At 27.9% G+C, this 15,228-nt stretch overlaps 2 protein-coding genes across 2 annotated transcripts in view; both read right to left on the bottom strand.

The window, feature by feature from the left end:
• Positions 1-4,479: 4,479 nt before the first annotated feature.
• On the bottom strand, positions 4,480-8,416 carry LOC113558047. Its single transcript, XM_026963570.1, has 3 exons — positions 8,368-8,416; positions 6,305-6,461; positions 4,480-4,732 (listed from the first exon to the last, which is right to left on the bottom strand). Exons 1-3 carry the CDS (start codon positions 8,414-8,416, stop codon positions 4,630-4,632), a joined length of 309 nt encoding a protein of 102 aa, XP_026819371.1. The 3' UTR covers positions 4,480-4,629.
• A 3,217-nt stretch (positions 8,417-11,633) lies between these two features.
• The window catches only part of LOC113558046 (WD repeat-containing protein 82-like), a 34,743-nt gene continuing 31,148 nt past the window's right edge, over positions 11,634-15,228 (bottom strand). Inside the window, exons 3-4 of the mRNA XM_028188665.1 lie at positions 12,295-12,555; positions 11,634-12,222 (exon numbers count right to left, since the gene is read on the bottom strand). Of these exons, the coding sequence (XP_028044466.1) occupies positions 11,796-12,222; positions 12,295-12,555 (688 nt within the window). The 3' untranslated portion in view covers positions 11,634-11,795. The remainder of the gene's footprint in view (positions 12,223-12,294; positions 12,556-15,228) is intronic.

Raw genomic sequence — 15,228 nt, 5'->3', positions numbered from 1 at the left:
ATTAGATACCAATGTTTTTTTATAATTATATGTAATTGTTAAATATTCAAAAATGAATTTCCATTGACTCCGGTTGGTTGATTGTATTCATCAAGCCTGGCCATAGAAATATTTGTTTTTCTTTTCCACACAGGATTGTATGTATTTTCATCATTGAGTATAGGATAGTAGTTGATACACTTGAATTCATTGTTTTTTTCTTGATTTAGTTTCTCAAACCGTTCTTTGATCTTTATTTTATCCTGGGACAAAAATCCCATCAGTCCTTTATGGCCTGGTTTATGCTCATCAGGCATTAAAGTTATTTTTCCTTATATACATATAAACTACACAAAAATACACATTTTATTAATGGTTTTTTATTTTAATTTTGAATAAACAATTAAAATTTATAGAAAGTTTTATTTTTTTTAGATATTTAAGATTGTTCTTTATATTTTATGGTATTCAGAAAAGCAGTATTTCTCATTTATACATAGATAGACCTTGCAATATGAGCATTTTGAATGGGATCTTAACTCATCATTTTTATTACTACATATTTCATATCTTCCACGTTGTGTTACGAATGTTGGTCAAAGGATACTTTGATTTCCAGTACGAATATCTCTTGGCATAGAATAAGCAGATTTTCTTCTCTTATCATTTTTTTGAACTTGAGCTGATGATTTTTTTTTTGTGTGCTAATTGTTTGGTTATTAAACCTTACATTATTACTCTTCTATATTCTAAATTTCTAACACAGGAATTTTCTCAAACAAATGTACAATAATCTACATAAAAATTAACAAACATAATATCTATCAAACCAAAAAACAATCTGTGCCACTACTTACAGGATTTCCTATCATTATCATAAATATAGGTAACACATAATCTGTCAGCATGGTTTACTCTACCTATCAATGAATTATACATTTATTCTCTTAATTAGTATCGTTTGCTTTATTTTTATAAATTGTATAATAAGCAATAAATACATCTTGTTTTCTTCATCGTGAATTAATGGATTTTGTTGAAAGTTCAAACAGTCTTAATATTCATCATCTACCTTTGGTTGGTTAAGTGATATGTTGTTTGAACTTTTCAGAATGCTTCTATATTATATTTACCAGTCACAATAGTTTTGGTCGTTTTTCAAAAAAATTATTGAACATACTTTTAACTGTTAGTTCACGACTTAAGTAGCAGCGGATATTTGGGGCATTTTTCTTCTATAATGACTATACGAGGGTTATATAGCATGGGTTCTCAATCTTTTGAGGTACACGCATTGATATCACTACGCTGTTATTTACGCGCTTAACCTGGCCATTTGCTTGCGGTCTGCATGTTGAAGTCAATGTATGTTGTATTCCTTTCTCATCACAGCACTCTTTAAACTTCCTGGAAGTAAAACACTTTCCTCTGTTTGTACCAGTCGGTTGGGTAATTCAAACATCTGCAATATTGATGACGAACTCTCCAGCCTTCCATCTGCTCTTCGTAAAAATTGTTGCAATCTTGATTAACTATCCATGATTTAGTCTTTGACGGGTTATAACCTTTAATTTTTTTCGTTATTAGCTTTAGCGTGGTTTATACTAGCTTGTATAGTTAGTATTTTCAATAATATTTGCATTTCGAAATTAGAGAGTAATAATTTTAGTTGACGTAAGGATATTTCAAAATTATTTTAATTAACACCTGGAGCTGTATAATAATAAACAAGGTATAAATTGTATGTTGTAATGCACATTTTTCTTGAAGTTTGAAACATATGTGCTAGTAATTATACATCAATTTTGAGATATAGATTGCTATGTTCTCTGAGTTTTTTGCAATTAAAATGGCTCCATACAATTTTCGCATGTTTTTATTCATTATTATCTATATTTGATTCTGTTAGTGTACTATAGCAATCGCTTTTTTTCTGGTCAATTCGTTTCTTCGAACTTGTACCAACTATAAAAGATAATAGAAAACGGGGTCTAAATTGTATGTTGAAATGCACATGTCTCTAAAGTTTTCAAATACATCGGCCAATAATAGAACATCGATTTTGAGATAAAGGTCGCTATATTCTCCAAGATTTTTGCATTTAAAATGATTCCATACAGTCTTAGCGTGCTTGTATTCATTATCCGTCTATATTTGATTCTGTTAGTGTACTATAAAAATCGCTTTATTTCTGGTAAATTCGTTTCTTCGAGCTTGTTCCAACTATCAGTATATTCGTAAGAGAGTACACCTTTACGAGTAACGAGCTGCATAACTTCGGTAAAAAAGTGTTTTGTTCTCTCTGAACTTCTCGACCCGGGTGTTATTAAGTTGTATGAAAGTATTGATAGTTTCGGTGCCATGAAACTGCACGAGTCTATAAATCGTATTGAAAAGGTGTTGGTCACGTGTTTTGAAAATGAAACGAATTTTTTTTCGCTATTTGGAATAACTTGTATGTATACAGTCATAACCTAATTCAGTTACGATAAAATGCGTTTCACAATTTGATAAATTGTGTAGAAAACATGGTATAAAATTCGGTGTTTGAAGCTTGAGATTGCCGGTATTATATAATGTTTGTCTGAAATTGTGATCTGCTACTTTATTTTTTTTGTTTGAAAAATTACATGTATTTGTCATCATATATGCTGTTTGCTCTTCTTTGGTCATTATGATGAGTTTATTTGTTTTAAGCAAATCTTGATTTCTTCCAATTGTTATATACTCTTTCAGTTTAGTCCGAAAGGTATATTTGTTGTATAATAGTTCGTTCACTTACGGGTTGTAATTCAAAACACTGCACAAAATCTGTTTAACTTAAAAAAAAATATTTTATTGATTATTTTATTATAAGAATATTTTAACGACACAGTGGTGTGTATTGTATGAATCGGCTACTTATTCCCGACTGACTCTTGCTTATTCTACGTTCTTATCTTGGCGACGCAGTCGCTTACAAAAAAAAAATGAACATATTGCTACACTACTATATTATTGTTTATATGCTTACTAATCTAAAGTATGTGCAAGGGTTCCTAACACAATCTATGTCACTTCATTCACGAATCTTTTGGTTACGTCTTGACGAGACTCATTACCACGGAAAATAATGGGTTCTTGTGGTAAATCGAACTTTTCCAGCAGATCAATCGGAATGTTTTCTGTAGTCTTTACGAAAAACCCGTAGCTCATCGGTTCATGTTTTTGAAAAGCTGTGTTTTTTTCGCCTTTGCTTTCTTTACATTTAACAAAAAGTGCTATACCTCAATTCGAGGAATATATTAGTTATTTATTTCCGATTTCCCACTCTATCGATGATTCTGGTGTGGGATCGTACCTAGGCTCAAAAAATCGTATTTCCCCATCAAGATCGTACCATCTAAGCATTCTAAGCATTGTAGACTGTTGTCTAACACACTGTACGGTAAATCCGTTTCCTTTGCTAGATTATGCATCTTGCTCAGTCATTAATTTTGTGAAGCGTTCTTCAACAAATTTCCGTATTCTAGTTTCGGAAAAAATCGTCCTAGCTGAGGTCTTAAACGCTTGGTTTTCTGATGAATTATCAATATTTGGATTATTATATGTAGCTTTTAGTTTTAAATTAAACTTGATCGGATGTTTGGATGCAAGCGGTTTTAGTAATACGAGTAATTCAGTTTTAATCGAATTCAAAAATTCTATATACTTTTGAATATGTTCAATAGCTCTCACATAAAACCAAAAAATCTTTCTATTTGCTGAAGACGAAATTTCAGTAAAGCCGGTAGACTGTACAAGAAGTAAACATGGTTTTTTAGTCGTGATTGCTATCAATTTATTTAATTAATTACGGACCTAATGTAAATGGCTTTTAGTGAGCCCAATATAATTCATTAAAGAGGTAGGTAAGCTTCATTTTCGATGTTTCTTGTTTGTAGAAAACTGTTGTAGGTCAAAATATTTGTATTTTTCATGTAATACCAATTAATTTTATCTGATTAGGTGTTAGATAAGTGTTGATGAGGTGCATTCGTGTTATCTAGCATTGACTGATTCGCTTGAATTTTCCACATGATGTGGTTGTGGACGTTTGAAATTGATAAACTGGTCTACATGTGACTGTATATATGTATAGTTGAGTATGTTTCATGAAATTATATATAATAAAAAATTGATATGTGAAGATTATTAGTTTATGAATTAAAGTTAAAATGTTTTATAGTTATATTTAGTATTTATATTTTTTCTTGTTTGAATTATGTTATTATTAAATAACTTTATCTTAAGATATGTGTACTTAGTTAACCTACCTATGTTTTTTTAAATATATTTATAAAAATACCTATGTCTAATGTCTATAATGTATAAATATAATATGTAATAAATTAAAATTATTTGTTTATGTTTTGCATTCAAAAAATTGTATGAAAATATTTCAAATTAATTTAAGCTATTATTTTGAATGAACTTGTAAAAATTGTTTATACTTTGTTGTATACTCAATGCTATTAGCTACTTTATGATGACTTAATTTGAGGGGAATTTTACCTCGATTTATGTCCTATTTGCGCCAATTATGAGTAGAAAGATATTTTCGAAAAAATAAAACAAAACATTCAATAAATATAAAATATTTATCATCAATTTATGTTTTCTGAGCGTTGCTTAGATGCTAGGCAATAACAAGGTATCTTCTGTTTTCATAGATCCAAACATGACAACAGCTTGATTTAAATCTATTAATGAAGCTGTTTCCTTCTCCACATAACTAATAAACAAATAAAGATATAGTAATACAGAAATTATTTATCAATAACATAAATGTCATGAATCATGTTAGTGGGCTTTGCATTACACTAAGACTTAACAACTTTACCTTTTCCTATATGTTTTCTAATATTAACCAACTAGTTGTAGAACATGAAAAAAAATTATTAAGCTTTAGTAGCAAATCAAAAAAATTAGAAGCACTTAAGCAATTTTCTACAGCATTAATGCCAACTAAATTTAGCGAATGCTCTTAACAAGGATTATATTCAGCATTGGGGTTTAATTCCTTTATTCTGACTTATAAACCTGTATATTGGGCCGAAAGTATTCTTACAACTGCATCTTTTAACTCCTTAGATTTATGTCCAATATTTGACATAACCAACAAAAATCGTTCAATAGGTTCACCATTTGAACACGCATACCGGACAGCAAATACTAATTGATCCACATGAGAAATATCAGGGGTGGAGTCAACAATAATAGAGTAATATTTTTCCCTTTTCAGTTCTGCTAAGATAACATTTGTTAAAGATTTGTGTATTTTAATAATAACTTCTTCATAAATTGTTTTCGATAGATATGATTGTATTCCTTTTCCCGAGTCAGCAAATTGTTTAACATGACTAGTAATAAATAGATCAAATTGTGTTAGCAATTCAACAGCTCCAAAGAAATTCCCATTATCTTTCATACCAATATGTTCATTAGTACCATGAAAAGCTAATATTCTCGAAGAAAGAAATTTAATAATTTCAATTGTCCAAATCAATACTTTTTTCCAATATAATATTTCATTATCCACTTGTCTTGCCAATTCTGTATCTATTATACCAATACCTCGTTGGAGAATTTTAAAATTAACTATATTTGTTTTATGTTCTGATGAATTCTCATGAGATCTTAAGCGATCAAATCCATTTTTCTAATCATTAAATCCATTACCCCATCCAAAATTACTATCTTTACCATATAATCTACATAGTGCACAAAATAATGATTTTTTTTTATTGAATATACTAGGTATTTTCTTTCTACTTTTACACCATTTGGCAGTTTATTGAAAAAATAAGATTTGGTACAATGTCTTTTAATATTTTTATAATATATTACATGAAGGTTTTAAATCAGCATTTATATTCTGACTAAAGCCATTTTTTGCTATATATTATCTATAATAGTCAGTTGGTTACCAATCTGCTGGTTCATTTCAATTGATTACTATGGCTACATTATTAGTACCATCAATAATCATAGATTGATTTTTAAAATTATCTTGATTTAAATGTAATTGTTTATCTTTTAACTCAATGGGTTGATTATCATCTATTAATGTGTCTTGGAGTGATACAGATACTTGAGTTTCATTAACATTACTCTATTGAGAAGAACTTTGAGAACTTAAATATAAATTAATTTTTTGATTTTGATTAATGATACATTGTTTTTCTTCAAGTTTTTTCTAACATTTTTTTTTTAAAAACTAAATAAGCATATAAAATAAATATTAAAGCATGAAGCATATTTTCATAACAATGTAAACAAAATATTCAACTATTAATATATTTACCAATATGACAGTCTCTGAGGCTCAACAGTTTTCAAACAATATTTTAATTTATAATACTTGAACAAAACAACTATACACCATACATTAAATAAGACAAATAAGAACAAAAATTTGTTTGAAATAAAAATATCAGTGACGATAACAGGCAAAATGATAACTCAAAAGTATTATCACGTGGTACATGCGAAACAATATTATTACTACTGTTTATCACAATATATTACCATTATATTTATATAACCCTCATCCTGTTAAACAATATACTGCTGCCTCAAAATAGCTACACAGGCCACATCTCATTTGTTTTTAAATAATTGGAAGTGAGTTACGTATTTCTATAACTAATAAATTTTAATAATAATATTATGTCTACGTAATTTCATAATATTGTAATATTTTTAAATTACGTATTGACCTTTTTTTTTTTTTGTTAGTTTCTATGTTATCCATAAATATATCATCCTATATTCTTTCTCGTCTCGAGCGCCCCTAAAATTTCGGCGCTCTAGGCAAATGCCTACTTTGCCTATACGTTAATCCATGCCTGCATTATCCAATTTTTTATTACGCGATTGACCAATAATGGTAAAATTAATATGGATAACGATCGACCTATATTCCTTATGGTCGAGTGCCACCACTGCTAGTTAGCTACTCGCCTCAAGTATTCAAGTCCATAATTTAATGAGTTAAAAATACGATATACTTGTTCTAATTTAATATTAGTATATAAAAATTAATTTATGGTATTTAGATTGATATTCTTAGCTCATTACTTTATATATATGTTTATTAACGTGTAAATTTAATTCGAGGTGTGGATAAGAGAAGTTTTTCTTTTATGTAAAAAAAAAGTGTATATAACTATGCGTAGAGTATATGTTAAATATAGATATACGTATTACCTTAAATCTTGCAAATCTTGTTGTTTAAACTGAACCTCTCGAGTTTTGAATGGATTAGGTATTAATGAAATAAAAACGTGAATTATGAACAATATTTTAATTTTACCAATTAAATATATGAACAGTGATATTGATGGGGTATGTGACTGAGCGCCTATGTTCTGTGCTTTTATATGAGAAATTGTGGGATGCTGCCTATGCTATTAAACAGGGCATAGACTGCATCATCTTACAAAGCATTTATGTGTATGACATTTGATAGTATATTATTTATCTACTTAATCCTAAATGTAAATGTTAAATTAAATTATATATTATAATTTGTAACTTAAATTGTTAAATGTTAAAATAAATTACATTTAATTTATTAATTAATAATGATATATTATATATATATATATCATTACAATATTTACCTGTCGCGTTCATATGCTTATTATTAACTGTTTTTACAAATTGTAAATATCCTATTAAATATTAAAAAATAAAAAAAATAAATAGAAAATCCTAGAAAAGTTTTAACATATAAACACAAAATATTGTATACGCTGAACCATTTTGTTGTTACTGTTTATTATCATTTTCATTATTAAATATAGACTAGACATATAGTACCTATTAAAATATAAATTAATATAGATTTCAATTACTTTTAAATACATATTATCAAATTGCTGGAATACAGAGAGAAATGCATAAATTTGTGATACTAGACTTCGGGTTCTCGCACACCGGGCACCGACAGGTACTGTAAAGTACTGATATCCGGAGAAATCTCTAATAGCTCAAACAGTTTTAAGATAACTGAACTCCTCGAGATCAGACTATATTTGCCCACGAGAAAATGAATGAATTTCAATGCATTATAATATAATATTTAAAATGTACATTAAGAGGACGTAATACCCATATGTGTTGTGTCTGTCTTACTAATGTAGACCATAGCAAAATTTTGTTCAGCAGAACACATATTGTGATGTTAGCTTTAATATTAAGCATATACATATATATATTATATATATTATAATATATTATTATTATTATTATTATATTATATTTATGAGCTATGAATATTTTACATAGCTATAACGCTTATAACTCACTTTAAAATGATAATATCAATAAAAGCATATGACATTTTCTAGATAATATTCTTACCTTCAAGTTTGATAACAGGTAAATTGACTCCCAATATTAAAGCTAACATTACAAAATGTGTTCTGCTGAACGTAAATTTGCTGTGATGTACGTTAGTGAGACGGAGACAACAGCGGGTGTAGCGTCCTCTTCTAAGTTCAGCATTAAGACTTTAACTGCATTTTCGAAACTAAAATATTATGTATTTTTCTTAAATGAAGATTAACTTTATAACCGAAGAATATGTATCTTACTGTCTTACCACCACTGTTATGAATTTAAAGCTCAGCGGACCAATAGCCTCTACTTGTTTGCGCCTATGCTCCCCGTAAACCACCTTTTGGGCGTAAACCATACTGGCTCCGCCCTACACACATCGGCAACAGCCAACCACATGTCGACGGCAGAGCAGTCCGCCAATCGCGTGACGACGAACATAACGAGTCGCCAATCGGAACGGTTAATAATTTCGATACATCGTCAGCTAATGGTCTGGTCCAGTTTAATATCGTGACGAATTCGAAAACTAAATACATAATATTATAATACATATTTGATATAATGCAAACGTAGAATTTTACAAGTTTTGTGTAATAGTCGTTTAAACCGCTCGTGTTTGGGTCCACGCATAGATATAAGCTAAAAAAAGTTGGCCGGCATCGATCTAAATGCATTTTGAAAAGTTTGTTAACAGCATTTTGCGGCCATTCATCAGAACAAATAAATATAATACAACACATTTCCTTTCATTACGATAATATATTTCCATAAATACATTTTAACAATACTCATTTTTTTAAAATTTATTTTAGATTATAATAGGTTCAGTATTTTACGTTACACAAACAAAGTGCACGAATTATATTATGTTATATAATGATTTTCTGTTTGCTTATTTTTTACTTTAGGCACATCAACTAAACATTTTATATTGATGTTCCTAGATGCTAAACTTCACAATTATTAACATGAAAAGTGGTATGTGTGTTATTTTTGTTTTCCAGCGAACACTGATTAGGTATTGAATAAACGATTTTATATTACATCCCGATGGAAATGGTAGTCTTAGGTACATCGACAAAGCAAACACATAATATTAAATAACATAATATTGTGTCCACTTAGGACAACCCAAGTTATCGAAACAGTGCGCTTGTTCATGAGACAACTTAATAAATAGATACATTGATAATAAATTAGTTCAGCGAAGATAATGGTTTATTACATCATAAGCTTTAGCAAATATGTTCTATTATTTTTTGCTCGTATAACGTACAATTATTTTTAAATTGATATTACCCATGTCAAGAACATGATATGATATATTTAATATATTAAATTTAATGGAATTTATAACACCAAAGAATATAGGTTTTAAATAAAAAAAAAACACTTTCAAAAATAGGTAATAAACTTTAACATTCATACCATTTGAATAATTAGGTAATATTATTCTGGTATACATATTTGATTTTATCTTAATATAAAATAAAAGTATAATATAAAAATGTTGGCTTAAAATCATAGATCATACTACTACTACTGATAAACTATTCAGAATTTAATATTCAACGTACCATATAAAATTATTAAAAAAAAAAATTGTTTCATTTAAAATTTGATTCAACACTAAGGATCTTTTCTTTGTCGATAATAAATATTCAGTAAAATCTTTAAAAAAATAAATAAATAATTGACAAAATAATTATCAATTAGAACATAAGTACTTAAATATTATAATATTAACAAAAGCCAATCATTACAACGCCAATGTTCCATATTTTCTGTATACAACATCAATTGTTGTAACTATTAGACTTCAATAAATTATTATAAATTAATACAAATAGTTGTACATTAAAATAATAGTAACTTTTAATACTTAAGAGGACAGGACATATTAATTTGTTATCTGTGCTGTGTTACAACATGGTGAATATTAAGTTATAACTGATTTTTGATTTAGTTTATAGATAAGACTATTATCTGTTAGGCATTAAAATAATCAGTACACCATAACACGTGATAGTTTAGATAAAAGATAGACAGTTCAATAATTATTAACATCTAATGTTGACCTAACGGCCAACAAAAATGTAATTTACAAGGATGTACATAATTTCCTGACAGATAACAGATCAATGTGTGGAGTCTTCTCAACAAAAAAAAGACAATAAAATACAACATACAATTTAGAATTGGTGTTCACATTATTTACAGTTTTAAACGATCTGAGCAGTGTTGGACAAAAAAACTATGATTCTAGATTATTAGGATTATAATTTAAAATGCACGTGTTTCATTAAATACACCTTCATTGACTTTGTCACTACTTTTATAACTTGTTGTGTATAATATAATAATAATTTATAACAAAAAATAAAAATGTTTTATAAAGTGATTAAATTCATTACATTTTTTTTTTCATTTTAAAACGTCATTTATTTTAATGATATTACATCACCTAAATCCTTAAGTATTCACAAATTCAACAAATATTTATTTATTGAAATTTATCAATTTAAAATAATAAAATGTATTGTATTAAAAACTTCAATCATCTGCCAATCATAGTTTTTGATCTAACACTGGACATAGGTATTACATTTTAATTTTATTTGTTTGAAACATAATATTGTTATTTTTATTTTTGATTAGTACTTTTAAAAATGATTCAATAAGTGGTATTATATGTCTGAATTAAATGTTTTAAAGCACCATTAGTTAGGGTACTGACTGGTCATAAATGTCAATGAGCATTATTATATTTTAAAAAATATGTTAATTTGGTAAATAGCGAGTATTAAAACATGGCCAATACTGCTGAATGTCAAATCGCTAACTGATAATCCTGTCAAATTCTTTTCAAAATCATCAGTTATAAAGATATCTGCCAAAGAAATTAAAATTATTATAATTTATATAATGAAATTTGACATTTCTCAATAAAATATCACGATAATTTAATAATGAAGAGTAATAAAGTATACCTATGTTGTAACAATGTGACTCAGCAGTTAATTTAGAAGAAATAAACATTTACAGGAAAAAATCTTAATATTAAATATTATACACATATAATAATATAATATAAGATCAGGACTAATAAACATCAATTGATTCTAATCATTTCATAACTTAATTAATAAATAACCTTAAATGAAGTATCAAAATCAATATTTGTCGAATGCATTCAAGCTTTCAATCAAAAGGAATAATAAAACAAAATGATAACTGACTTTTACATCAAGGAGTGTTTACTCTATAACTATAAAATGATCACGAAATAAAAAATAAAAACATTTATTTTTTCAAAATAATTGAATAAAAGTTAATAGTCTATAACTTAAATTATAGGAAAATCAATAATTAAAATATGTTGTTGACTTTAAGTAAGTACATTGTACTTAGGTAATGTAAGTTACACACACGTAAAATGAATGTTTGACTTATGCCAAATTGGCTACTTCATCAACTGTAGGTAACCAAAATGCCATATTTGTACATGCAGAGGCCATCATCATGTATTTAGGATTAAATTTAACACAATGTACTGGGCCTGGATGATCTCCATTGAGAACACAAACTTTATAGCCAGTAACTGCGTTCCATACATGAATACGACCATCGGTTGATCCACTGAATATGTATTGAGAATCTGGACTGAACGATGCTTCGATAGGAATGCCTTTATTATTCAAGTGACCAGTAAATGTCTGGATTGGTGTACCATTAAATGCATTTATCAATCTAATTAAAGATCCATTAGTAGGAATAAGTATTGTACGGCCATCCTGACTAAATTTGAGATCAGTCCAGTCACATTCTTTCTCCTGAGGAAGCTTCACAGTAATGAATGGTCCTTTGTCAAATGACCTAAAATTAAAAATATCAGTTAGAGGTGGTAATTAATTTTATTCAATAAAAATAAATATAAATTACATTTACCTGACATCAAACAGTTTGAGAGTTTCAGAATTAATGCCAGCAGCCAACACTAAACCTTCTGGATCAAAAGCTGCCACAGGTCTTCCCATAACATTGATATAACCTTGACAATTTGGCGACCTCAAATCCCATAATCTGAGACTTTTATCCAATGATCCAGAAACAAACATGTCCTCAATGGGGGACACACATAATGACACAACTTTTTTGGCATGTCCCGTGAAATAACGAATGTACTTATTATCATGTAATGATAAGTATCTAAAAATTAAAGTGTGATAGTTAAAAATATTTATTAACCTAACTTAATTGAAATATTTGTATTTATATGATTAAATATTGTTCTCGACTAACATTATCATAAGTTGAAAATCTACTAGATTACCAGTTAAGAATATTTACATAATTTTTTAGGAAGTAGTCTAGACTAATTATATAAATATAATATAAATAGAAATCAGAAAAAAAAAATTAATTATACTGAACATTCGCATGTGCCTCGCTAACTATTGTATCACACTATTGTTAATTAAAATATACAAACACAGGCTATTTAACCAAAACTAATAATAGGCCAATTTTCATTTGGGTCATTATTTTCATAAATCAGCGGTTCTCAAACTGTGCACCTACATAAAATTGATTATCAATGAGTATTTTTTTTTTATTGTTCTGCCTATTGTTATTTACAGCAGGGCACCGTGGTTAAATTGGATCCAAAAAAAGGCACCGCAGAAAAAAAGTTTAGGAACCGCTGTCATAGATGAAAAAATATGCAAGATAAATAAAAAGAAATAATTTAATTTAGGGTGCTCGGTAAGTAGAAATATATCAAATATTTTTTTTGAACAATGAAATTTGTATTCATTTTTAATATTTTATAAAAAGTAGCTTAGTATATGTAATTGAATAAAAAATTGTCAATGAAATTTATTAAAATTGTTTGTATGAGAATACACTAGAACCTATTGATTAGGAACACGGATAATTGATATGTTTGAGTTTTTGAAATAAAATGTCTAAGGATGAACTGCCCATACATTAAAACCTCAATTAAAACATTGAAAATCAATTGTATTATTGAAATAACATATTGGTTATTTTAAGCAACTGGAGCCAAGGTACTACTGTACTACTACACTATATAATCTTATCCTTACTGTCGTTATGTATCGATACTAAATTCTACTTGTACAATTAATTTAATTTATTATACTGTTCTTTATCCTAAGTACAGTACAAGCGTGGAACCAGAATATATTTACGGGTGGGGGAGGGGGGCTATCGCCACTCAGATCTGCACCTGATACAGTACCCCTATTTTGCTCTTTATGCTACCGTTTTAGTTCAGCTTTGGTATGTATACATAAAGGTGGTTAGTGTTTCTCGGTTTTGAGCAATATTATTTCCATGAAAAAATGATCAAGTTACTCAAGAAGTTGTAAAAAATTAGATATATTATATCCATAGATATATATTTTACATAAAATATAAAATGATTCATTTTTTTCCATAGTAGATATTTTTTTTTCAAAAATAAAAAAACCAATTGCTCAATTGACATTTCATCTTGGTCTAAAAGTGCTTCTAATAAGTGGCTTCTATTGTATATAACTAACCTAACGCAAATGGAGCACTGTAAATTTTTGACACTATTTATAACACTAACTATTGAAGAAGAAATTAATAATTAGGCAAATAAAATAATAAAATGAACATAAAAGCCAAAAGGTAAATAACCTATTTAATAGAAAATCCTTTATAAATGTATATATATGTATATTGTGCTTACTAAAATTACTAAAGTTTAAATAATTATGGTTAAGAGGGCGTTATACTCACATATCATGTCTCCATCTTACTAATGTACATCATAGCAAATTTGTGTTCAGTAGAACACATTTTATGTTGTTAGCTTTAATATTGAAGTCAATTTATTTATTTACCCATTATTAAACTTAAAGGTAAGAATCTTATATAAGACATGTCATTATGCTTTTATTGATATTATAATTTTAGAATGAGTTATGAACATTTTAAAGTTGTAATACTTTACATAGCTATAACTCACTCTAAAATTATAATATAATTATTATGTCCTAAATAATATTCTTACCTTAAGTTTGATAACAGGTAAATTGACTCCAATATTAAAGCTAACAATAAAAAATGTGTTCTGCTGAAAGCACATTTGCTATGATCTAACGTTTCTCAGATAGAGACAAAACATGCAGATAGAACGTCCTCTTAATACACAATTACAAAAATCATTTTTTAAAAGAATAATACAATTATTTTGTAGTTTATAATAATTTATATTAGGAAAATGTTTTGTTTGGATTGAGAACTTGGTACGGTAAAAACACAGTGATATACTATATAGCAGGGATGGGCGACTGAAAGTTATTAGAGGGCAAATTTTTAGAAAATTAAAAATTAGCAGGTCAGAATATAGAGAGCAAAAAACGGTCATTCAAAATATGCATTTTAATTTAGCATAGAGTATAGACCAGCATTTCCTCAAAGTGTGGGTCGTCAGACAATTTTTGAATAATGATGTCAATGCTGTTATAACAGAAAACAAGCACACATTTTGTACACCAAAATAAATTGATTATAAACCTATAAATACTAAATATATATTACAAATTTATACATATTTATATAATACAAAATTTCGGTTTTTTATAATATTTTTTGAAAAGTGAAACCATGTGGGTCGGGATAAATTTGGGCAGCGGTACTTAAAAAGATTAAGAACCACTGGTATAGACGATTTAACTTTGAAATGTATAATGTAATTTGAAAAATGTTAACGCGGGCCAGATAAAAAAGGTTTGCGAGCTGGATGTGGCTTACGGGTCGTCAGTTACCCACCTCTGCTATATAGTATCAATATTGAACAAAAGTTATGTACTTTGTCTTTACCCATCC

This window comes from Rhopalosiphum maidis, chromosome 3 (assembly GCF_003676215.2).
Source record: "Rhopalosiphum maidis isolate BTI-1 chromosome 3, ASM367621v3, whole genome shotgun sequence".
NCBI classification, from domain to species: Eukaryota; Metazoa; Arthropoda; class Insecta; order Hemiptera; family Aphididae; genus Rhopalosiphum; species Rhopalosiphum maidis.
This window is presented reverse-complemented; position numbering and strand designations above follow the sequence as displayed.

Coding starts and splice junctions, on each gene's coding strand:
- LOC113558047 (XM_026963570.1), bottom strand. CDS start 8,416: ATGTTAGCTTTAATATTGGGAGTCAATTTACCTGTTATCAAACTTGAA. Junction 6,462..8,367: donor ACCTGTTATCAAACTTGAAG/GTAAGAATATTA, acceptor AATACTTTTGAG/TTATCATTTTGCCTGTTATC. Junction 4,733..6,304: donor CCTCAGAGACTGTCATATTG/GTAAATATATTA, acceptor TTTGTTTATTAG/TTATGTGGAGAAGGAAACAG.